This window comes from Xiphias gladius, chromosome 4, assembly GCF_016859285.1.
Source record: "Xiphias gladius isolate SHS-SW01 ecotype Sanya breed wild chromosome 4, ASM1685928v1, whole genome shotgun sequence".
Taxonomy (NCBI): Eukaryota; Metazoa; Chordata; class Actinopteri; order Istiophoriformes; family Xiphiidae; genus Xiphias; species Xiphias gladius.
The window spans coordinates 12,138,923-12,165,427 of record NC_053403.1 but is presented as its reverse complement, the minus strand read 5'-3'; the positions used below and the strand labels follow the sequence as shown (position 1 = coordinate 12,165,427).

The 26,505-nt window shown below is 39.0% G+C and overlaps 1 protein-coding gene across 1 annotated transcript in view; it reads left to right on the top strand.

The window, feature by feature from the left end:
• Window positions 1–26,505, top strand: part of fig4a (FIG4 phosphoinositide 5-phosphatase a) — a 58,311-nt gene that overhangs the window by 25,787 nt on the left and 6,019 nt on the right. The window contains exons 12-22 of the mRNA XM_040125326.1: window positions 1,541–1,674; window positions 2,571–2,687; window positions 5,064–5,109; window positions 5,633–5,781; window positions 6,552–6,718; window positions 11,143–11,281; window positions 12,977–13,035; window positions 13,874–14,021; window positions 14,129–14,212; window positions 15,788–15,986; window positions 24,387–24,478. Of these exons, the coding sequence (XP_039981260.1) occupies window positions 1,541–1,674; window positions 2,571–2,687; window positions 5,064–5,109; window positions 5,633–5,781; window positions 6,552–6,718; window positions 11,143–11,281; window positions 12,977–13,035; window positions 13,874–14,021; window positions 14,129–14,212; window positions 15,788–15,986; window positions 24,387–24,478 (1,334 nt within the window). The remainder of the gene's footprint in view (window positions 1–1,540; window positions 1,675–2,570; window positions 2,688–5,063; window positions 5,110–5,632; window positions 5,782–6,551; window positions 6,719–11,142; window positions 11,282–12,976; window positions 13,036–13,873; window positions 14,022–14,128; window positions 14,213–15,787; window positions 15,987–24,386; window positions 24,479–26,505) is intronic.

The window sequence follows — 26,505 nt, the reverse complement described above, 5'->3', positions numbered from 1 at the left end:
CAATTTATTTAAAAAAAAGCAACTTTCATACCTCCCTCTGTTGCTATCAGTATTCTGGGATATTTTATGTGTGCCCTTGTTTTTATTTGTTAGATACATGATCATCATGTTGTTTTTTCACCTTTCATGGAATATTTGCCATCGCAGAATTTTAAAAAGTGGTTCGAATGCTTTAAAATGGTTTGGTAAAACAGTGCCCAATTTGCACAAAATGAAGAAGGATTGTCACCATAGCCATACATCAATATGTGCTCTCAAAATCGCACTAATTTGCACTTTTTCGTTTACTGTATTTAGATTCCAAACACAACAGCTATTCTAGCCCCTTAATACCACACTTTTCAGCATACGATCCAATTTTCAGAAATACAGTATCTCACATACCTGCACCAATTATCATATATTTCCAATTTATCTGACTTGTATTCTGCTACATACAGTATGTCCCTATGAATGCTTCCTGCAGCTCCATTTTTCCCCTGAGGAGAAGATTTGAATGGTTTTTGGTGAATGTATATAAGAGGCAAAACATCTTTCACATGTCTGACTATGTCTGTTTGTGAACTCATGGGTCATTTGAACGATTGGAATTCTATTATTACTGTACATTAACACCTCTAAATAGGATTTTCCTAGCTTTTTGGTAATGGAACCAACATCATACATGTGATATAGTCAGTGGTGGAAGAAGTATTCAGATCCTAAGTTCCATAAGTATCCCCGTAAGTCAAAGTACAAATACAGTAATGCAAAAATACATTAAATGCAAAAGTCCTGCATCGAAAATCCTACTTAAGTAAAAGTACATAAGTATTAGCAGCAAAATCTAGGTAAAGTATTAAAGTAAAACTACTGGTTTGGTCCCTGGACTGATGTATTATTATATATGACATCATTAGACGATTAATACTGAAGCATCAGTGTGTAGCAGCATGTTAGTGTTGTAGCTGATGGAGATGGAGCTCGTTTGAACTACTTTATATACAGTTTTATATACAGGGTCACCAGATAGATCTGAGATGATTAATGGGAGAGGAAACAAGAAAAAAAAATCAACTAAACAAAAATCACAAATCAGTTTTCAGTTTTTGGACTTTTTCCCTAATCTTTGATTTTTGGCGAGATACTGGATCATTTGAACATTTATGGAAATGAAACCATGTCAGAAGCTTAGAGGGAAAAGTACATTTTTGGTAGAGCTGTTAACAACTTACACATCTGAAATGTGACCCCAATGACACGCTGCTTTTTTTTTTTTAAAAACGTCAGAAGCCAAAATTGTTGAAAACCACTGATGTAATCTTTAAATCTTCATTTTAAAACTAACTAGTAACTAAAGCTTTCAACTAAATGTAGTAAATGTAGAAAGTACAGTATATCCCTCTGAAATTTAGTAGAGTGGAAGTATAAAGTAGCATAAAATGGAAATAGTCAAGTAAAGAACAAGTTCGTCAAATTTGTACCTAAGTATAATACCTGAGTAAATGTACTTAGTTACTTTCCACCACTGGATATAGTGTACCTCTCTCTTGTGCTACAGAAACGGGAAAAAAGGAAACATGAGAAGATTCTGAGTGAAGAGCTCTACCCAGCTGTGATCAACCTAAATCAGTTCCTCCCTCCAGACCACTGCATCGACTACATCGCCTGGGACATGGCCCGCTACACCAAGAGGTTGTAATAACAAATGTGCCCATGTAGTGAGCTTGAATTTGCTTGAAACCCAGCTTTGCTAATGTAGTATTTTTACCGTCAAAATATCCGTCTCACTTGCGCTTAACCAGCAGGACAGAAATAATTGGAAAAGTAAATTAAATGTAGAGGAAATTAGATTTTTTTTTTTTAACCTGAATTTAACATTAAACAACCTTTACAGTCCAACAGCAACATCTTATTAGTCTATCCAATAAAAAACATTGACTTATAGTGGCTTCAGACTGTATGCACAAGAGCATATAGAGAGCAAGGACATGAGCTAGTGTGGAAAATAAAGAGCAGCCAAAGGTGGCTAACGAGGATGCTACGGACTACATCTGTATGGAAATAAATACAATTTTCCAGCTTGCTTTTCTCCTTCCTTTTCGATATTTTCTACCATGCCTGAGATGTTTATTCAAACCCTGTTAGGATTAAATACTACAGTTACTTAATTCTGGGAATCCAGACACAAAATGAAAGTTTCTTCTCTCCAGTTGTCGCTGCCTTAACATCCGCCTCCCGTCAATGTCAGAATCCCATTTGGGATCAATGTTTAATTCATGTTTTATTAAACTCGTGGTTTTAAAAAACATAGTGGAAGATTAGAGCAGTGTGTGCAGCTGCTCTCTCCATTTGAAATAATGGCCTATCTCTCTTAAAGGAAGCACATTCGCCCTTGGTGTGAAAGCCCTGTTAGGACAACGAACCCCAGATTTCGGCCTTGTTTGACTTGTGTTAAAAAATTAAATAAGCGTATTACAAAAGTCAACCTGTTACATCAACCCCGTAACTCAGCTACAGCTACAGCGAGAGAAAATTAGGGTTGATTTCTTGAGAAAATACTAATTTGACCTTCCCCCTTCTCTCTTTAGTAAGCTGTGCAACGTTCTGGACCGTCTGAGTATGATAGCGGAGAACGTGGTCAAGAGAACAGGTTTCTTCATTAATCGATCCAACTTCTACTGCCACACCCTCAGACCGGATGACAGGTGAGCCTTTTCTAATCCTATACTATCCCTGTTGTCTCTCCTAAAAACAGAAGAAAACTGATACACTCACTTTCAGAACAGATTTCACGCTTTGTTCATTCAGCTGTTGTACTGAGTCTGTGTGCAGTGGGTTACACTTTCATTTGAAGCCAACAGTGAGCTAACATGAAACAGAACTGTTTTAAATAATTAGACAATAATGAGGCAACAGATATTACGAAAACTGTAAGAAAAAAAAAAACTTTTACCGAGAACTATGTGCAAGACCGCACCACCATCTTTTCTTCATTTGCATATCAGACTTACTTTTTTTTTTTTTTTTAAGAGCAAGTGTATTATCCATTTTTGTGTTCATACCTATCCAGAATCATACATTTATCGACACTGCTTAATTTAGAAACTCTCCAGATATGAATTCTTAATGGAAATTATGCCTGATGGCAGTTGTGTCGCAGAGAGTTTTATGCTAACGAGCCGAGTAGATTGCCATCCATGTACTTAACGCATGGCTCTTCCATTGTCTGCATGTCTTAATCACTTTCATCCAACATTACCATTCTGTTACATAACCCAACTTCCACGCCGTTGTCAGTATTTATTACCCTTTCTTTTGCATTACCCAATACTATCTCACTTTACACTCATGCATAGAGTCCCTTGCTCCCATGTGCACACACAAAGAAAACCCTCATAAGCTTTTATGTGGATGCACCAGTGATTATAGAACCTTTAGCCTTCATCATATATATAAATTAGCTCATGAATAATGTAGAGGATCAGAGATTTTTTAACATTGTCTTGTCCTAATCGTACTATCTTTGTCTATCCTCTTTACCTCGCTACATTTAGAAATACATTTTCTCAGACAATACGTACTTGATCCTTTAACTACAATGGTTCCTTGGTCTCAGTCAGTTCATTGAGTTCGTGCCCTGTAGAGACACACTTTGCTTTAAAACCCACCCTTCACCAACTATTGAATTTTGTCTTCAGAACGTCACCTTTCAGCAATTTAGTAGCAGTTTTTTTTTCTCACAGGCTGATTCTTCCTTTCGTAATACTGTTTTTGTTTTTTGTTTTTTTTAAAAAAAAAGAAAGTGATGAATAGCAAGCAGTGTAATGAATTGGGGGAAAAGGGACTAATAAAGACTGAAGTCCCAGAAGTGGACCTTCCTCAGACTGTTCTTGTACTTTAAAATCTGAAACCTAAAATTCATACTTTTATTTTAAAGGACTGGTTTGACATTTTATATGCTTTTTTTTTGCAGAAAGTTAGATGAGGAGATTGATACAACTGCCATATCTGTCCATTAAATATGAAGTTGCTGCCAGCAGCCAGTTAGCTTAGCTTAGCATAAAGACTGGAAGCAGGGGGAAACGGCTAGCCTGGCTATGTCAGACGGTAACATCTACCAGCACCTCTAAAGCTCACTAATTAAAACACTATCGCCTCTAATCCAAAAAAAACAAAGTGTAAAAAATTTAGGTTTGACAGAGGGTTAAGTGCTGGACAGCCTGTTTCCAGTCTTTGTGCCAAGCTAAGCTAACTGGCTGGCAGCTACAGCTTTGTATTATCTATACAGACATGATAGTGGTATCAATTTTTCTCATCTAACTGAGAAAGCGAATATGCTTATTTCCAAAAGCTCAAACTGTTCCTTTAAAATAAATTGAAATGTGTAATTTATACCTATTTCCAACTATATATAAATATATATATTTTTTGTCCACCTCCTTGGATCTGCATAGTAGAATAAGAATAATTTATGCAAAAGAACATATTGTATTGAAAATTATGTTCCTGATTTTTTTTTTTTTTTTTTTTTTTTTTTTAGGTTCAGGTTTATTGTCATTTCCATAACATATGATACAAGCAAAAGATACAAGCAAACAAACCGTCGTTCCTCATGGACCCCAGTGCATCATAGAACAGACATTACGGACGAGTGCAAAACAATTAATAGGTGCCAAAAAAAAAATTTGTTGACTAAAACTAAAAAAAGTAAACTGAAAACTAAAAAGTCCAAACACCAAATAGTCTTGGGGAAGCATGAGCACTTTTAAATTAGCGGCAACAACTTCGATGTGAACAATTCCAGTATATTTTCTCCTCTTCTATTAAACTTGACATGCCGGTGGAATTTCGGCAAAACGGTCTTTAAATTTGCATGATTGAAGTCGCCAGCAATGACGTCTACACTGCATATATACTCAAATAGGTTCAGCATGGAAATGGTGATTATAACAGTAATCACACCTATTGTAGCAGAAAAAGATGAGTAAATATGCCTGTAGAGGAGCAGAGCAGACAGGTGCGCTTTAATGCTTTTGTCTTTTTCCAGTATTCTGTCTTCAAAGTTGAATTGATCTTTTCAGGTGGGGAGATGTAGGTGGACACATCACAGCCAGTGGACGAGTGCAGGTACGCCGCATAGAAAACTCTCAAAGTTCTATTTTCATGAAAAATCAAATTTCCTTTTCCAAATTAGTTACTCCTCTGCAGCTTTTGTTCATATAAAAAGGTAAAAAAAAGAAAAAAGAAAAACAAAACCTCACATATTAATTCACAGGATATAGAGTTTCTGGGCCAAGGAAACAACTTTTGTCTATAAAGTTTGTTTAAAAGATGCCCAGCATTCATTGCTATAGTTGCAAAACTAGGTCAATGCCTTGACAATTTTTTGCGTAATGAGTGGTGTTATGAATTTTCATAGAAACCTCGATCACGTATACAGTGATCCTCTTCGACTGATCTATGCCGTTTTCTGTCATTGGGCTTCTGCCACTTGCAGAAGGTTAATTCATGGATATACGTTTGCTGTTGATGCCCTGATTCGACTAACTGCCTTTTCATGTAGTTTGTGTCTGACTCTTGGAAATACATAAAACATCTTGTAGATTACAGAAGTGGTGTCAGTAAGATTCATAAGTGTTTGTCGTGTTAGACTGGTGTGTTGCGGACCAACTGCGTGGACTGTCTGGACCGGACAAATACTGCCCAGTTCATGGTGGGGAAGTGCGCACTTGCTTATCAACTTTATGCTCTAGGAATGATTGACAAGCCCAAGCTGCAGTTTGATACTGACTGTGTAAGGTAAAGATCCTTAATTTATCATATATTTTATATGCGTTTGTCAATGTGTTTGTGTTTTTTCAAAAATTACTGTGGCCTTGTAAAATAGTTTTCGTAATTAATTACTAAAAAATTCTACATACGAACTTTGAACGAAATGAAAAATGATGATTGCTATAGCCATATATTAATATGTGTCTGAAAACCCCTGCTGATTTATGTTGTCCTGTTTTAATTTATTAGGATCCCCACATTAGTAGCAGCAATTGCAATAGCTACCCCTTTATCCCACTGTTTCCACCGCAAAATCTTGTCATATATTTCCATGAATTTGCAGCATGGATCTGCTGTTCTGTGCCCTCTGCTACCTATTGTATGTCCAGTTCTGAAATTGCTTCTTGCAGATCTATTTTTCTCTGAGGCCACTCAGGAGAAGACCTGATTAGACTGTATGGGCCTCAGGTTAATGCGTCAAGGAGAACATGGATCTTGCTGCTGTTGTAACCTGTTGTTGTAACCTTTTTATGCGAACGGAATTATATTATAACTGCACATTAACACATGTAAATCATGTTTTATTTACTCAGCTCTGTGGTAGTAGAACCAGATTCATGCATGTGATGCACATAGCTCTGTTGTCCTATAGAAGCAGAAAAAAAGCACATCAAACATAGACACCAAATTTTGTGTGTGTGTGTGTGTGTGTGTGTGTGTGTGTGTGTGTGTGTGTGTGTGTGTGTGTGTGTGTGTGTGTGTGTGTGTGTGTGTGTGTGTGTGTGTCTGTACGTCAGGTTGTTTGAGGAGCTGTACGAGGACCACGGAGACACTCTGTCTCTGCAGTACGGTGGCTCCCAGCTGGTCCACAGGGTCAAGACCTACCGCAAGATCGCTCCCTGGACTCAGCACTCCAAAGACATCATGCAGACACTGTCGCGCTACTACAGCAATGCTTTCTCAGGTGCGTGTTACACAGACACGTAAGCTTACTATTTCAGTTTGACCCGATATGTTATGTGAGCAAGAAACTGTCCGTCGCAAAGCTAAACAAATCAGCTACCGCTGGAAGGGTGAGCTAAGCAGCTCAGACCGTTAGCTTTTTACATTTCAAGCTTTCACAGCACATACACAGGTAAACTCACCGCTGTTCACTTTTTTAAGACTAATCGGTGCTATGATATATTTCCACTGTTGATTGGTTCCTCCTTCTCTAAAAAAATAGTAGTTACACCTTTGCAAGTGGCTAACGTGACCCAGCACATCACATGGAGCACTTTACACACCCTGAACTCCACCTCATACAAAATCAAATTGTTTTACTACACTAAGTAAAAACCTTTTATACATCTAGCTTGTGATGAATCGCTTGGTTTTAAAATGAAAAAATACGGACTTGCTCATTTCGACATCTACAGCTAAACACACACAGTCAGATCCAGCCTAGCCCCCTGAGTACCGCAGATGCCGGTAAACAGTGTATTTGAAGCAGTTTTAACGGCAATCGCAGTGTTTTTATAGGAACTCTTAATCTTACTGGAAAAGGGATATTTAGATTTTTCTGGTATTGTTATCTGGAGAAATCTTAAAATTTTTCTGTGTCTCTTCTAATTTGCAAGCAGAAGCTAATTGCCTATCAGTGCTTCGCAAAGTGGCTTTGCTATGCCTACAGTCCAGATTTGTAATAATTTTAAATGACACCCTAGTTAGACGACAAACTGTGTGTCTAAGAAAATGTGCACAGTTGTACATTCTTTCACAACACACCGGTGACTGATCCACATCAAAAAGGTGGCATTTGTGTCCCCAGAAATGAAGATCATGTATTGTGAATCAAGGCAGCAGTTACGGAGCTGTACTACTTGACCTCCTAAGTCGACTTCCTCTCTGTGTCTTTGCGTTTGACTCTTGCCATTTACCTCATTTTGAAAAATGGGATCACTGGCTGGTGGCAGAGCAGGGCCCAGAAAGTAGCAGATTGTTTATTCAGACTGAAATGTCAAGTGAGGGGAAGCTCATATGTTGCAGCACGCACGCGCGCGCGCACACACACACACACACACACACACACACACACACACACACACTGACTCTCATACACATAAGTGATCAATATTCTACACACGCTCAAAAATGCCAGGATCTATATCAGGTCTTATCATTTGAAGTGGCTGACCAAGATGACTGTTGCTAAGTTATGCATCTGCGCTCCCTCCAAGACACTGAGACCATATCGGGGCAAAGAAAAGCAAAAAAATGTATCCTAATTCAGTAGTCTGAAGACCAACTGCTGTCTGCTGTCAACGTGCCCTTTTACCAGGGCACAACCATTTTCATACATTTCCCCATGATTACATTTTCATGTCCTACTAGATTGGCTAGCTATTCATAACTCTTCAGTCACAGTGATGTTACTAAATTGAAATGCTCTAAATCTGGCTTTGTATTGATCTGTAGTATCCTGCAATTTCAGGTTCAACTGAGTTCCAGCTGAGCCCTAATTTTCTGATTAGAGCCTAGATTTGCTTCGGACGATGACAATTTTGCATAATTTATGGACAAACCTTAGTCAGGAATCCTAAAGGTAAAAGTAGTTCTCAATATGCACTTTGGACAACCGAGTCTATAAATGTATTTCTTCTTAATACAATGAAAGTGACTGGAGGTCCATTTTCACAACAGGAAAACAGCATTAATGTCCTGGTTACTCTGGATACTAATGTCAAAAATGGCATCTGTGGATTATTGGAAACTACTTTCGCATGAAAAAATAGCTCCAATGGAAACTGTTGAGTTTGTTCTTTAGATTATTCAGAGTATTGTGTGCATTGTTTTGGAGAGACGTGTTGCAGTTTAAGTTTTTTTTAAATGTCATTTTTATTAGCCATACTGAGCGGCACGGCTCGAGGGATGACCGCGTCGCTGCGATTGCTGAACAGTCGATCGGTTTGAACAGACATTCATGTTCCTCACAGGGTGAATTGTTATTAATTTGATGATTTTTTTTTTTTTTTTCCCACCTTCACGTCAAAATCTTGGTTTGTCGTACACTGTGTTTCATGACCAAATAGACCCTTCATTTATCATTGAAAACCGATAAGTATTCAGTCACTCAGTGGTTATGAAAATCTATTTAGAAGACTATTAACGATGCATCAAACACAAACTCATAACACATGATAGCACTTTAGCCTCTTTGATTACTAAAAACAGTAACAGTATCCGTATCAGTGATTTTTGACCTTGCATTACTTGGTAACTGATCGAATTTAGTGGTGTCAACCTCCCCCACTAAATAAACCACTTCTGTAATTTATTCTGTTGTAAGTCAAGACATGTACAGGCACTCAGTTTTATTGGCCAGGATTTCTCCTGAGTCATAGCTCGTTCACTGGCGTTCCTGACCCAGTAATCATTAAGGCCTTTCCACACGTGTGAAACAGGTGTACAGGATATTTGACTTGTGACACACCTTTAGCAATCAGGGTAACCAAGTGCCATTTGTAGTTATTATTTAATTATTCAGTGTTGTGGAAGAACCTGGCCGCAAACAAATAAATTAATTGTATTTGCTGTTGTATTTTTCGAGTTTGTGTTTGGACACACAAACGTAAAGTACACACTAAGATATGTTTTGTAGCCTTTTGAATTGGAGAAGCAAATTTGAATGAATGTTTTGATGAGACCAGTGGAAAGGAGGAGAAAAGTGCGCTGAAATTGAACAGACATGTTGACAGATTTTTACTGTGTGCTTTTCATTCATATTACGTCATAATTAGACAAGGCTTTTTGTCATTGTCTTATGTTGCATGTGTATATTATGATCACAGATCACCCATACCTCTTATCTCCTGATGTATTGAATAAATGGCAGGCTGACAATTACCTGGAGAAAAGGCTTGGTAGCAGGCTCTAATAAAACAAATTTAGTTTCTAATCATCTAATCTGCCTGTTGGAGCAGCATGCACGTGGCTTCACAGTTGGAGGATGGATTAAATGGCACCAAACTGGGCAACATGCAAAACACGTGCCACATGCTGAACACACAAACAGTCACAGAGATTATCTCACCACGCTCTCATAGCCAAACATGTGGTAGAGAAGTGGTCAGGAGAGTTTTCTAGGGCTGTAGTCAGCCAAAAGAAAATTTTGGTCGACTGGAATAGTAACCACTCTTCAACCAATTGATTGGTCAAGGGGAACAAAAAATCTACATGTTAATTCTAGATTAACTAAATCGACCACAGTGCACTGAGTGCACTCTACCTGGTAGCCTTATTAGCCTAAGTGTATTATAAATAAACATAAAAAGCTAGTATTTGCAGCATATTAAATCCTTTTAACATCAGTACTTTATGATAACTTTATGATATCAACAGACTCAGAACCGACCAGTGTGCACCTGCCCATAATCATATAATTTTTGAAAAAAACAACTGTATCAGCTGGTGATCCCATTACAAGAACTATTGAGGAATATAGACTCAAAGCCTCAAGCGTTAAACACAAAAGTTGACAGAGCATCCTAATGCAGACAAGTTAGCCTACTGTTTTTAGATGATGTGCTGTTCTGGTTGTTGAGCTGTAATGTGCAAACTGCTGTTTGCAAAGTTTACACTCGACTTTTTTGTAATTCTTTTAACAATATGCAGCCACGCCGACGACTTCTCTAACATGATGTGAATTGGTTTGGAGCCGACTCCGAGTAAACATTCAGTAAACGCTGAGTAAACGTTAAATTAGTTAGACCTAGCAGCCTCCATGAGGTTGGGCGAGTTCAAAGTTGTGAGTGGGAGTGTTCAAAACACCCCCGTTTTAACAGGGAGTCTGTCCCTCCCACTGCCAAAAATATTGGCTTAATCCTGGAAGGCTATTGATGTAGCGCCTTTCTCCTTATGGAAGTAACACCGGCAATTGTCCGACCAATGAGAATTTGGTTCGGATGACAGCTTATCGACCGACCAATCGACAAGGAGACTACAGCCCTAGCGTTTTTACTGCTACGTTTCCTGTAAACGTAAAAAATTCTCAACAAGAATGCTAAGCTAACTAAACCTGATAAAGCTCATTTGGAATCTTTGGTATTTTGACGATGAATTGATTATCAAAATAGTTACATTTTGTATAGATCGACAAATTGATCAATTGACTAATTGTTTTAACTGAATATTTATGTGTCTATTCTCTCAGTATGTAAAGATCACCAAGCCAGACCTTTATTAAACATCATAAGGGACGAATGGTGACACAGAAATCTAGAAAAAGATCGCAATTAAATTTAATGGTGTGAATATATGTCCCGATTAACTCCCTCACTTTACTGTGTGTTATACCTTTTGTGTATCACTATCTTTTTTGTCACTATTGTGTCCATCTTGCTCTTCCAGATGCTGACAGACAGGATGCCATCAACCTGTTTCTCCAAGTCTACCAGCCATCAGAGTCCAAGCCGCACCTCTGGGAGCTGCCCACTGACTTCTACCTACATCAGAGGAGCACCATGGCCCTCCCCCAAGACAGACACAGGTAAACACACATACGCTTACACACAACCGCTCACTGTCCATACATGCACAAATCTAAATAAGAAACTTCTTATGCACATAAGCAGACTTACATCTGAATATAAGATTGCAGTTATAAACACAAACACACGCAACAACTCTTTCAGTTGATCACAAAAGATTAGCGTCTGTACTGCTGTTTCTTAAACAGCTTAGTGGTTTTTTAAAGGCCCAGGCCCTACAAATTGCTATGATTGCTGAGGTTGTTCACATGAGTATGTGGGTGGATTTTCACTTGATTTGATCAGCCCAACTGGTGTCTATCAAGCGTCCTCGTTACCTGGAAAAGGGTCACAGAGCATTGGCCTTGAGGGGTTAATTATGTGTGTCACCCTCCCGAGGCCCTGAGGCTTCACGGCTTACCATCTCAGCTCAGTACATGGTCTACATTACATTGCACCACTGCATCTAAGTTGGGATGATTAGTCCTCTAACTCTTTGTCGTGGATATAAACTCCTGGTTAAGGGTAGCTGCTCATTCCACACTAAAGTATGCAGGTGGGGTTTAAGAAAAAGAAATCCTTTCCATAACAATGGAAGGGATGAATTATTGCTGAATTGCATTAACGGACTAATATCAATATCATGTTGAGTTTTCTCAATTGTGACCGGATAGTGTTGTATTTGCATCTTTTGAACAGTATAACAATGACAACTTTCCTTTCTGCCTCATCCTTGATGCTGAATTCCAGCATTTTTTTTTTTTTTAACCCAAAAAAACATGCAGAGAAGGTGGAAATACAGTGCTGTCTTCCTCCTGTCTTCCTGTATGTAGCCCCGGAGTGAAGACCCGGGGCAAAGAAAAGTCTTTAAATCACTTGCTGCTGCTCATTAAGCTCATTGTTTTAAGTGCACAGCAATTATTGATGGCAGATGAATATATCAACATTTTTTGTCTTTTTTCAACTCTTACTGGCTAGCCATTTTACATTTACTGTTCCCTGACAGCATTAAGAAAAATATTCCTCTTTTCTCTGTATTAAATATGTTTATGCTTATTCAAAAGTTGCATTCATGAGTGATGCCAATGTAGAAGATTTTTTTTTTTTGTATATGTGTGGGATATATATTAAACTCGTGGTCTATTCATGAAGCTGTCGTGCTAGCTGCTGATGTTTTGTCACCCTGTAAAGTGCACAATATTGGTTTGTCAAATGACTTTCGTATTTCATTATAGGTCTTTACCCACAGTAACTCCGTTGTCATTGTGTGCATGTGTTTGGAAGCGTATTAGTATGAACGTTGTTTGCTTTCCATAGTCTCCACGCTCACAAAAAAATAGACCCAGTTTTCTGATACAGGCCACTGGTTTATGCAGCCACAGTGGGCCAAGGTAGCTCAGCCGTTATTCCAAGAAATTAGCATTGGCGGAACAGAATTCAATTTGGCAGCCACACACTGTGCTTTTGCTCCCAATCTTGCCTAAGTAGCACATCACACACTAAATCATAATCAGTGCATTCACTCAAATTGGTCATATTGAATAAAAGGCTGATGCATTCAGGTGTTGTGCAGTAGGTGGTCCAGCCATGTCAATTTTCATATCTGGGTTATGTGAAGTCCCAGGAGAGACAGTGCAGAGTGCAGATTACACACAAGTCAGTGCAAAGTTTTCTGGCGGGTTTTTAATATATTTGTGTGTTTTGTCTTTTTCCAGCTACACACTGTGGTGGTCAGAGGGAATCCTGTCCTATCTTCCTGTTGCCTATGATGAAGGTGTCTCTTTATTATATAATATCTACAACAACATCAATAATGTGTAACGGAGACATATTGTATCTGTGACAGGTTAATGTGTGTGCATCTACCAGTGCCAGCATTTTTAAAGCAGTAGGCTGGTGATATTCTATATTTTTGTTACTGCCACGGAAAAAAACAAAATCAGCAGTGCATTAGTCTGTGTCTGAGAACTTAAATCTATAACAAGACTAAGAGTCTACCGCCTTGCCGGCTAGCAGCTCTGTGCGGTGCTGCGCTTTGAGCTGAATGCTAACGTCAACACGCTAACATGCTCACAGTGTCAGCGTTGAAAATGATATGTACTATGTCACAGCCTTAGTGTAGCGAGTTAGCTACATTTGCTAATTAGCACGAAACAGAAGGTACAGGTGAAGCCAATAGGAATGTCATGAGATCTCCAGGGATTTGGTAATAACAAATTAAAATTTTCACCCTGTACCACTAGATGAAAAGTCATAAGAATTCATTCTCAGGGCACCACTGATATCTCTGCCAACTTTCAAGGCAATCCATCCAGCAGTTATTGTAGTAGTCTAGACCAGAATGGTGGACCAACATTGGAAAAAATACACCCATCAGCCGCAACATTAAAACCAATACCTGGTTTTAATGTTGCGGCTGATTGTTGTATATCACTCAGTGCAAGGATGTGGCTCACTGAGGTGTTTTTAAATCTGAATAACCTATATCAGGCTTTTGCTACACAGGCTTTTCATGGGACATGTTGACAAAATATCACCAGCCTTATACTTTATGTATCTGGATTAATGCAATGTTAAGATTGTTTTTCCTGTGTGTCCTTGTGTGGATGCAGTTCCCTGTGACAACAACATGAAGAAAATCAAAGTGAAGAGAGTGAACAACTTTGATGAGAGTACTGACATCTACACAGAGTTCTTCAAACCTTATGAACTCACCTCCTTTGATGACACTTTCTGCATCGCCATGACCAACTCTGCAAGGTGAATTTGCACATACAAAACTCTTTAGTTATAAGTTCCGGCTACATTTTGTTGTGGTACTGCAGGATGTCAGCTAATGGGTTTCCTTCTATCCTGTGTTCACAAAGGGAATTTATGCCCAAGACAGTTGGAGTGGATCCAAGCCCATTCACAGTTCGCAAGCCAGAGGAAACAGGGAAATCAGTGCTGGAGTGTGTAAATCTAAGCCATTATACATGTCCACATTTGTGATGTTTTTTTTTGTTGTTTTTTTTTTGATGCGATAAATCCTATGTCACTGTGCCCTCATACGCACAACTTCATTTGACACTGTGTTCTCAGGTAACAAAAAACAACACTCTGTCCATTGTCTTGTCTTTATTGTGTGTGTGTGTGTGTGTGTGTGTATGCATATTTTTAAAATTAATCTCTCCTACACACACACACTATCATAAAATGAGTTATTGCAGAACTTCTCCTTGGTTAGAAACCTCATGTGATGGTGGCTCTAAAATGTCTCAACATTATTGCAACACAACGTGACCACTTCCACTCTACACATGACCACTGTTATCTTCTATACTGCTTCAGTATTTTCCTTGAATGCTCAACTCTTTAGGGAGCCATCTGCTATTGTATTTGTCGGTTTGCCTGTTGAGAAATACAGTGCATAGCAGTTTGAACTTGTCCGTCTCACGTGTGCTTACACACACAGACACAGCCATCCATTCGTCCATTATCTTAGCCACCTATCTTGGTCAGGTTACTGTGGCAATGGCGAGTATAGGAAACCAAAGGTCGTTATCCCTTGAACCTCTTCAAGCTCCTTCTGGAGTGTCACCAGATTTTCTCAGGCCCCCCAAAAGTTGATAAGTTCAGTAGTGCTTTATGGTTCAGCTCTTTACTTCTTTACTTTGATCTAGAGCTGTAACCGTTAGATGATCAATGAATTAGTTAATCAACAGAAAAATAATCTGCAGCTATTCTGATAATTGATAAATTGTCATTTTTCAAGTAAAAATGTTACAAATTCTCCTGTTTCAGCTTTTCGTCTGTGAGGATTTGCTAGTTTCCTCTTTTTTTATGTGATAGTAAATTAGTTTTGGACTGTTGGTCGGATAAAAACAGCAATTTGATGACATCAGTGTGGGTTTAAGGAAATTGTGGTGGGCACCCTTTCATGACATTTTATAGACCAAACATTTAATCAAGAAATTAATTTGCAGATTAATCGATAACGGAAACAATTGTTAGTTGCAGCCCTACTATAGACAGCTACTTACCAACAAATGGATGGGATCAAAAAAGTCTTTCTGAGACAGAACAATGGCCTCAACCTCTGAGGTACTCATCTTCATCCTGTCTGTGTGACAGTTTATATGAGAGTATATGTAGGCTTTCTTTTAAAAAATTGTGACCCAGATGTGTACTGACGAGGACATTTTACATTTGAAAAATAAATCTTTCAGTGGTCTCTGCTAGACAAACAACGTAATGATGTCGCTGTTTCTAAATTACCACAAGCATATCTTTGGCACTTCTGAGCCACTTTTTCTTGTTACTTATAAGATTATAAGATTGCAATAAGATAATGTCAGCCAATATATCATCCACGAACAGCTTTCACATTAACTTCCTTATTCCACTGAATTTGGAACTGTCCAGAAATGACCATTAGTTTCAAAACAGCAGAGTGGGTCATTCTTTGTCAAATCAGACAGAATCCAGGAAAGTGGTGGCAGTACCGTCTCAGATTTTGTTCATAGTTTGTGTGTTGCTATTGGCAGGAACAAGAGCAGTAAGGAGGAGACGCTGCTCCAGAGGAAGACTGCAGCCAGTGCACCTCCTCCCCCAAGTGAGGAGGCCATCTCCAGCACATCAGAGGACGATTCAGAGGAGGACCGCGACGACGACGGGGCCGTTTCCCAGCGCTCCACCCCGATCAAACTGCTAACAGAGTCTGGAGAGAGCACTCGCACACAGGAGGTATGAAAACACAAAGCATCTAAAAAAACAATGCCTTCAAACACTTCATGGAGGAATTGAGAAGTCAAGTAAGACAAAATCAAAATTTGTATAATCTCAGAGCCTTATTTTTTAATGTGGGGGGAAAACAGCGGCCTATCAAATGAGATCCTCTAATGAGTCAAGGATGTGTAATCTCCTCTAAGGACCTTGGGGACCTCATCATAGTTCAGGCTGTGATTATGCCACCTGTTTGTATTTTGGGCATGGAAAGCGTTTTGCATTCCAATTCGAATATGTCACCCTGATTGTATTATTTCCCCCCCCCTCGAGTCGCCCACAAGAAATTAATTCTGAGTTTTTGTTTGCGTCAAACAGAAGAAAAAACATCCTTGGTGTAATACAATTTTGATATAAAAATGTTTTTGATTATTATCTTACTGAAAATGACTGGTTAAACAAAAAAAACAAAAAAACCCCACATATGTTTGGAATAATTTATTAATTTGAAGCATTGATAACTATTATATCTTTCCGTATTGACTTTTGAATGTTTTTGTAAATTATCAGAGACAGTGTTCACAAGCATTTTAAAACCTCATCTGAAATGCAAGCATTTTTCCTGAAATGATCTTGCCGTTCATGGAGGCTCTTATGCAGTGCACCTTGTCTCCTATGTCCAACTTGATCAGGATTTGGTGAGAATCGATAGAAACATCACTCACTCTGGTTCTTGTATGCACTTGTGTTACTGTCATGGGAAATGTAGCAGAATGGTCCGTTCTTCTATGGTTTCCTTCTCCAAGGCCCAGGTATCATTAAAGCCTGTATGTAGGACACGTGCAGAGGGATTTTGTCTGCTTTTAGGACATCAGGGGATATGTGGTCACCTGCCGTTGCCCTGCCTACCTTAATTTTTTGATAGCTCATTTAATCTCCTCTTTGGGTTTCTTGCCAAGGTTGATGGCAAGGTCTAAGTCTGCTTTTACAATATAAAGGCATATTTTGGGAAGGGATTTAAGAGATCAGTTGTTTTGCAAATGTTTTTTCTTGTTCCTAAAATTACATCCTGACAGTGGTGTTCTTTTGTTAGTAGTCAGTAGGGAGAAGTTAGCAGCAATAGTCGTATTAGTAAAAGATCTGCTGTATTGGTTTCGTCTTTGATTCTGTACCTTTCACTTTTGATTTAATATCTTTCCTCCGTATTGACCTAGGTTTTTGGTCTCAAACCCTAAACCGTCTACGCATTCTTGCAAACTGACTAATTTCTTCAGTGTTTACTCCATTTTACAGCGATGGAATCTTAAATGTATCACCTCTTTTAAATTATTGGAAATGCTGAAAAAGAAAAAATATAAGTGCTATAAATCAGCCAATTTACAGAAATCTTTTTTTTTAACAATTGTTATATTGCAGCCTTTTGCTAAAACTCTTTAAAATAATTTTTCCCTCATCAATCTACGCTCAATACCCCATAGTGACAAAGCAAAAACAGAATTTTAGAAATTTTTGCAAATTAATTAAAAAGTAAAAACTGAAATATCAAATTGACATAAGTATTCAGACCTTTTGTTATGACACTTGAAATTTAGTTCAGGTTCGTCCCATTTCTCTTTATTATCTTTGAGATGTTTCTACACGTTAACGGGACACCACTGGTGGTAAATTCAATTGCTTGGACATGATTTGGAAAGGCAGACGCCTGTCTATATAAGGTCTCAAAGCTGACAATGCATGCTAGAGTAAAAACCAAGCCATGAGGTTGAAGGAACTGCTTGCAGGGATCAGAGACAGGATTGTGTTGAGGCACAGATCTGGGGAAGGCTACAAAAAAATGTCTTCTGCATTGAAGGTTCCCAAAAGCACAGTGGCCTCTATATTTCTTAAATGGAAGAAGTTTGGAACATCCAGGACTCTTCCTAGATTTGGCCGTCCGGCCACACTGAGCAATCGGGGGAGAAGGACCTTGGTAAGAGAGGCGACCAAGAACCCGACAGTCACTCTGGCTGTGCTCCAGAGATCCTGAGTGGAGATTGGAGAAACTTGCAGAAGGACAACCATCACTGCAGTACTCCACCGATCTGGGTTTTTATTGCAGAGTGGTCACACAGAAGCCTGTTCTCAGTGAAAGACACATGAAAGCTGCTTGGAGTTTGCAAAAAACTCTCAGACTGTGAGAAACAAGATTCTCTAGTCTAATCAAACCAAGATTGAATCTGGTCCAGAGCGTTCAGGACCTCAGACTGGACAGAGGGGTTCATCTTACAACAGGTCAGTAACCCTAAGCAGGCAGCCAAGACAACGCAGGAGTGGCTTAGGGACAACTCTGTGAATGTCCTTGAGTGGCCCAGCCAGAGCCCTGACATGAACCCAATCGAACATCTCTGGAGAGACCTGAAAATTGATGTCAACCGATGGTCCCCATCTAACCTGACAGAGCTTGAGAGGATCTGCAGAGAAGAATGGCAGAAAATCCCCAAAGCAAGGATTGCAAAGCTTGTTGCGACATACCCAAGAAGACTCGAGGCTGTACTCGCTGCCAAAGGTGCTTCAACTAAGTACTGAGTAAAGGGTCTGAATACCTACATCAGGGTGATATTTCAGTTTTTCCTTAAATAAATTTGCAAACATTTCTGAAATGTTGTTTTCACTTTGTCATTATGGGGTATTGAGTTTAGATTGATGAGGGAAAAAATGAATTGAAACAATTTTAGCATAAGGCTGCGACATAACTATGTGAAAAAAGTGAAAGGGTCTGAACACTTTCTGAATGCACTGTAAGTTGTAGGAGAGACCGTTTCTTGATTAAAATGGCAAAAGTCTTTACTTCCGGAATTAATTGTCCACAGCTGCTTTGCTCTGGTTAATGCAGTGTGATTGGATTTGAGAGGAGGCCACTGAATCTCAACAAGGCTATGGTGATTTGAAAACTTACTAACCTGGAACAACATTAAGGCTAACTGTGACAAAACTTCATGTTGATAGTCATTGTACCAACCTACAAACTATAGCTGGTGCAATGACAACCCACTACCAGCACTTTTGTTTAGCCTCACCCTGTTAATCTGGTAGGTCTAGCTGTTGTGCTGTTGATAAACATTAAAGCTCGAACAATTGATTTGTGTTTCTTTTTTTTTTTGTGGGCAGAACAAGCTGAAAGCACATCTAACATACAGTATACCGTATATATAAGTCAGCAAACAGTTGCCTATTTACACATCCAACATACTCAGCTACATTAACAGTCATTTGTTATTGTGGAGTGTTTCTGGCCGCCTGGCAAACGAAAGTCTAATATTTACTCTCCATTGTAGGTCTGTTTTAATCTCCACCAATGGCTGAGGGAAATATCTGGCCTTTAGCTGTTAATCAGCCACTATGTTCACCAGCTAGCCACTAGCAGATTTCCTCCTGTGGCTAGTTTCTAGGTTAATGGGAGTGAACATGGCAGTAAAGTTGCAGCTGCAAAACCAAAGAAATGAGCTAGAAGATGCTGAAACAGTCCGCACAGTTGAGGAGAACTCAGTTTATCACTATGAGTGTCACCTTTCCCATTACACATAGTTGTTTGATCTATTGTTAATACAGAAATACATATTAGTGAAGCTTTCAAGTTTTCTGCCATGAAAGTAGTGGCCTCAGTCTATTCATATCTATATATATTTATTTTTTCTGATTTTAAAATTTAAGTCTCGCAGGGGAAAGTAGGAAAAAAAATTCTAGACTCAAAATATTCCTCTGGACGTCATTATGTACCCACCCACAGATAAGATAAGTGTAAAATCTTGTCAGTTAAGAAAGCAGCAACATCTCTCATTATATATGCTGTAATGTATATATAGAGTAGAGTGCAGGTGTGACAAATTTCCCAGGGTCCATCATTACTATATTGGTATCTATTTCACACCCCAGGTGGACTGATCACACGTTTACATCTCCTTGTGACCCAGATTCAATACCACAGCAGGTGGAACGAGCACACTAATCAACACAGGTACTAGGTCAGTTTGTCGACAGGATGAATCACAAGCACCAGGAAACGACATCCTCCTGCAGTTTCTCAGTTTATAAGAAACGTCTCATATGATCTGTAAAGCGCGTCCAGTGATGTGTAAACTGTTGATTGCAGCAATGCCATAATGTTACTATAGTTACAGGCATTATTCAAAGCCATCGTGACCTCAGCAGGACTGAGGTGGCTCCCTCTTCCCGTACTTGCCCTTTTGTCCTGATTTACATGCCTAATGATGCTGATTCACTCTCATTCAGAAACATTTCCAAACATGACTGTGTTTGTGGCCACGGTCCCAAAGAAGCAGGTCAGTGAAAGAATTGTCCCCAAAATACCTGGGGACTGTGGGTAATTTAAAATTTTTTAAAGCTGTTAAAGCGGACCTTTCTATTAAATGAGCAACGTGGCTTTAGGGATGTTAGTCCACCACTTTGGTCCAGACAGGAAGATCTCAAAAAATTATGGGATGGATCGCCATGAAATTTTGTGCAAATATCGATGGTGCCCAAAAGATGAATCCTGTTGATTTTTTTTTTTTCTTTCTTGATCCCCTTACTTTTCATCTAGCGTCACCATGACATTTTAATTTCATTATTTATTTTCATTATTACACCTCCAACACAAAATTTTACACAAAATATAAGCTACAATCAGAAACAGCAAAATACACATTTCATGATCGCAAAGGAGCAGGGAGAAGAAATATTGTATTACCTGCCACTTTCTCAAACCAAGTAACATAAATGGTCTGCCAATGCTTTTATCAACCTGTGGTGTGTACGTGTGACTGGACCCACCACTGAAGAAAAAAAAAGATTAAACACATCCTTCATCAAGCTCATATCATTCAGTTGTTTGGTCTGTATAAATTTCATGAATTTGAATAATAGTTGAACATTTAAGATTATTCCCCAAAGAATTTAAGTTTTCCTCCTCACACTGAAATGCACATTTGAGCCAATGTTTCCCGTGCAAATGAAGTCTTACAATGAAATTTCCATTCTCTGAGCACTATCACCTGATCTTAATAAAAATAATCTCTGCAAGTTTTCAGGCAATGATCTGTTTAGCTCTAGACATAACTAATAAGGTTTTGAATTCATCTTTATGTTTCAGTTTTATTATCCTTGATTTGATAAACATGGTATTTTCCCTTGAATCTCCCATATTTGTAATTTATATTGCTCTTTTCTGTAGTTTATATAGTGGATTAAGATTAGCTATTTATGTGTTGCCCCTCACCTCTACACAGTAACTAAAGTATGGTAAAATAAGAGTACAACTTTTGAAGTGCCCTATAGTCCAACATATACACTGCTTTGTTTGGAATTGCAGTACTTTTGGACAATTTTGACTTTATGCAAGTTTTGTGAGGTACCCAAGAAATGCTGATTTCGAATACCCTTTCAACATTAACTTCATGTGGGACTCCACGTGTAACCTTCATACATTCAGATTTACTGCCAGTAAACAGCACATACATTTGTGATTTTGAGTGAAATTAGTTATTGGATGGATTTCTGCTCTCTTTGGTTTATGACTAGATAATTGCAACTAATGACAAGACATTTGCCATTTTTAATAGCAATTTTTTTTCTTCTCTTTTTGGGAACTAACATTTATTTACTTTTTTGCTGAGAGTCAGTTAAGAAGATTAATACGACTCTCAAGTCTGCCCATTAAGTACATAGCTAGAGCTAGGAGAGGATTACCTTAGCATAGAGACTGGAAGCAGGGGGAAACAACTAGCCTGGCTCTATCCAAAGGTAACAAAACCTGCCTTCCAGGGCCTTAAAGCTCACTAATTAACATGTTATATCTTCTGTTTAATATGAACACAAATGGTAATGTAAAAACAACAAGTTGTGATTTTATGGGGGAATTACATGCTGTAGCTATTTCTTGGCCAGACACAGTTTTTATGCTAAGCTAATTGCCTCATGGCTGTAGCTTTATATTAACACAATGACATGAGAGTTTCTAACTCTTGGCAAGAATGTGAACATGCATTTTCCAACAAATATCAAACTACTCCTTTCAGTGAATAAAATGTGTAGAAAATAGTTTTTTTGTTTCTCAAATAGTATTGTTTTGGTAATGGTACCACAACGAATCTTGAGTTTGGCATGGAACCGTTTCTCAGTTCCCATCTTCATGACAACTGCATGCTTTATCAGCCAGAAGTCGGTACATTGCCGATGGCATTCATCACATAGATGGGTGATGAAGACGCTACTAATTGCCTTTATCTTTTTACGCATTAAGACAAATAGAAGAGAGAATCTGCACTAGAGAAATTTCAAAAAGACCATTTCTGACTCCCCCTTGCTCCATCCATCTCTTTCCCCTCCCGATTTATGATGTATTTTCCATAGGTTTTCTCTTCTCTGTCCTCTCTGGGCGTTGAGTGATGAGCTGGTCGTGAATATTTTGGTCTGGACAGCTAGCTCACGTGTTGGCTGCACACACTCGCTCTCAAGCGTCTCGTGTTGCTGCCTCCGAGCCTGTCCCCGAGAATGAATTGCCAGGTTGCTACCACAACACAAAACTGTTGAAATATTTAAACATCAGATGATTACCACGTTTGCCATGTAATTACACATGCTCATTTTCATATTCCTCCTCAATATGGGCGTACGTGTGCCGGCATGAACATGGATAGATTTGCAATATGTGTGGGTGTGTGTATGTGTTTACACACTCGTCTGTGCTCCACGCACCATATGAATGTGTATATGCTGCAGTGTGTGTGTTACCATGTAATCTTGGTTTGAGTCAAGTATGTTTGTGATCCTGCGTGCGTGCGTGTGTGTTGACAGCTGCTGTTTCTTGGACATGGTCCTGGAACACCCTCATTTGTTCTCCCCTCCCTGCAACTCAGGTCAATACAAATACAGTGAAAATTGAATGCATTATGGCGAGCGTATTGCTGCAGCGCCAGAAAGCAGTCAAAGAAAAGAATGGCATAGCTGACTGCTGTAAGGCCACTCGGGGCATGCTCTTACATAACGAGCTTCTCTCGGTCCTCTTAGGTTTATAAGAGGAAAAGAACACCGCAAGGTGTCATAAATATGTTCAAGAAATCATTTTTCTGAGGACTGTTTGCAGGCTCGTTTAAACAACCTGGATAGTAATATGTCACACTTTAATATATCTCACTTTAAATACTAATACTTGGGTTAGTCTACAGCTGTGAGCCTTTACATGTAGGGTTGTAAAGCATGATAATATATACTTCTCGCTGTTTACATGAGATTCCCACCGGTCCCACCAGCATGTGAACACAGGAACTGAGATTCATCAGACCAGAGCACGCTTACCCACTACCTCAACTGTCTGGTTTTGACTACCACTGTAGCCTCATTGTCTTGTTCTTGGCTTACAGGAGTGTAATTCGCTTTACTCGGCTGTGGCTTATTGCGGCTTAATTACTCGATTCCTAAGAAAATGAAAAACTTACTGCTGAGGAAATAACCTTAGAAATATTTATTGTTTTTCTTTTTACATCTTGTTATAATCATAGCATGGCCTAATGATGAATCATCCTTGATGATAATTTTTATTTCCTTTGTACTTTAGTTTTAAGTGATTAATCATTGTTGGGCCACGTTAATCTAATTGGTCAACTTCATTTTCTATTGATGTTTCGTATATTGTGCAATAGGGTGTTTCTTTTTACCACAGCAGAGCCTCATGATAGAGTGCCCTTGGTTATAATTTCATTATTTTCCGACTTTCCTTTCCAATTTTGCCACCGTTATTTTCGACAGATGATTTATTTAAAATTATATTTCCAAACTTACTAATTTTTAATGACTTAAAGTTCTGATTACGTGATCTTTTACTTTTTCTGCTCCATGAAGAAAAGGTGTAGTATTCCATTATGTTTTATTGGTATTAATCCATTATAAGTGCTTATTTTAGTTATAACTCACTATCACATCGTGAACTTCATGCCCTTTTGCCTCTCAGATTAAGCCTTTTTGGAATCTGACAGCTTGAACCGGTTTGACCTTTTTAATTTGGTCTCCGGTTTATTAGGATTTGTTATATCTCTCAAAACCCTGGACACTGTGTGCAGAAACCCCAGGAGGGCACTGTCCCTGAACATGAAACCACCTCATCAGACACCAACAATCAAATTACATTCAAAGTTGCTTAAATTACACTCCTTGGGCCATCCTAATCAGTGAATCAGTGGTAGACAAGCAGCTAAACCTGATGACCTTGTCTGTTTGACTTTTTGGATTCTGACTCACGGCTACTTGATTTGCTGTTTGGAGGAGCTGGCTGTTGACGAAGATTTACCTGCTGAAGTGTATCACTTTGTATAATTCTTAACAGTCCTTTTGAAGTTATAGTTAAACTTCTGTTAAAAGCGTCTTACCTTTCCCCTCTCACCTCTCCAGGAGCAGCAGCAGCAGCAGCAGATAGTTAAGGAGCCCTATGGACTCAATCTGGCTAAATTTCCTGCAGAAAAAGACCTGCTCGTCTATGAAAGGTAATATGGCACACACGTGCGTATTTATATTAAGTGCGTATTAAAATTCATGCACACATTTTAGAATGGTTGACCACTGTTTAGGGCTTTTTATCGTCTATTACGTAATATGCTAAATGGCATTTTCATAACGTTGTTGCGTTGTGTTTGCGTTCTGCCTAGCATCAGCCTGTTTTAGCCCTTTACCTGTCTGCGTCTCTTCTTCACTCTGTGCTCAATTAAGTAATTTAATACAGCTGAATTCCCAATAAAGCTGTCCTCATTTACATGTTTTTCTGTTTCTGTTGTCAGACAACGGAACAAATATGACATAGTGACTGATACCTGGCCCATTAAGACTACATGTACTACCAGCAGTAAATTCCAAGCCATTTCCAAGCAGCTGCTCTGCACTGCTAAAATCCTGATTTTTTATAACCGCAATGTCATCTGACAGAATCACCAAACACATAAATTAAAGATATCTTACGGTTAGGCTGTGATTTCGGCTATATTTTCTTGTAAAATGATCGTTCAGACAGAAAGTTAGAAGCTCATTAACTTCTATGTCAACTGCTATGCGGACAGTCGAGCGAGACGCATAAGAGCGGTGGAGTACCTGTGGAGGGAAAGCTCCTACCTTGTGCTCGTGGAGCAATACTGGTGACTCTTCTATGGAAAGTGGCTCAGGTTTGTAAGTAGATTTGCCGCTAGGCCTTTTTTGAAGAAAAGTAGCTTAAGATGTGTGAAAAGTTGGTAAATCTAGCGACAAAGATGCTAAGTTGGCAACAGTGGCTGCAAGCGTCCGCCTGATGACGCAATAGAAACTCTTTGCAGCTTTAATTTTGAAACAGCGACGGCTAACGGGGAAACTCCAACACTTGGCCGGCCGACCAGTGGTGTAACCTCATCACTCAGTCAGTCAGTGAGGCAGTCAGTCATGGACTTTGACATTTGTAAGGCTGACCTTACTGTTGTGTTCCACCCAAAAAGTGATTGATGGACACTGTAAGTCAGAAAAAAGTAACACACACACAAATCTGGGTACATTTTTGTCATATCTTATTCCTACCAAGCTGGGCTCCATTTGTCTGTTTTTTTGGCCGTCAGCTCTCAGAATACTGTGTCTGACTTTTTTTTTTTTTTTTTTTTTGGTGTAACATTGAAGCAAACGCCTGCAAATGGAAGAGCTGCAGCTGTATTTTCTGACTGCCTCGGCCCATTTAAGGGGTACTGAGGAAAATGCTTTCTTTTTATTTTTATTGATAACACACCCAGTGCCCAAGATAGAGAGGGGAGGAAAAGCAGGCAGTGTCAGCAACCCCCTCAGGGTGATATGGGTCATTTTGCAAAAGGGACATTGTCAACTCCACCCTGCTGTTCGCATCACACTTCTGACCTCACTGCTCTTTTTCCACCTCTCCCTTCCCTCACCCCTGGGTTTCATTTAGTGTCTGTCCTTTTCTATTTCATTCTGTCCCTTCTCCCTGTATGTCCCGAACCATGTTGATGAGCCGCAGTGAATAGCCCTCATCAGGCTCTGAAACTGAACACACCTATCTGTTCTTTGGATACGAACTGCACATTTGATACAGTATGATGCATCTGATGAGGCTTTAATGGCTTTTTTCTCCCACGCAGATGTCCTAAACCCACAGAGGATAACTGGTCCAGAGTATTATTTCAGTAGCTAGGGTTTGGTCATGTCTTTGAAGCAGAATTTACCATTTGTAGAATACCAAGTGAACTTTTTATTTTAGCAAATGCATGTATGAGTTGATAAATTGCATATAATGTGGCATGATTCACTGTCTTGGCCATTTATTTGAAAAAGCATGACATAAACAAAGTAAGAACAACATTTTTGATATTGAACAAACTTGTATGCAGTATACACCAAGTAATTTTAATGTTTTGTGCAAATGGCCATCACTTTGAAGGAGATGTTTTCATACTTGCAGAAGGGTCAGTGACATTTGTATTTACTTAGATTAGTGTTTCCCGACCAATGCCCATCAAAACGGGATTTTTCTTTCTTGGATTGCTTC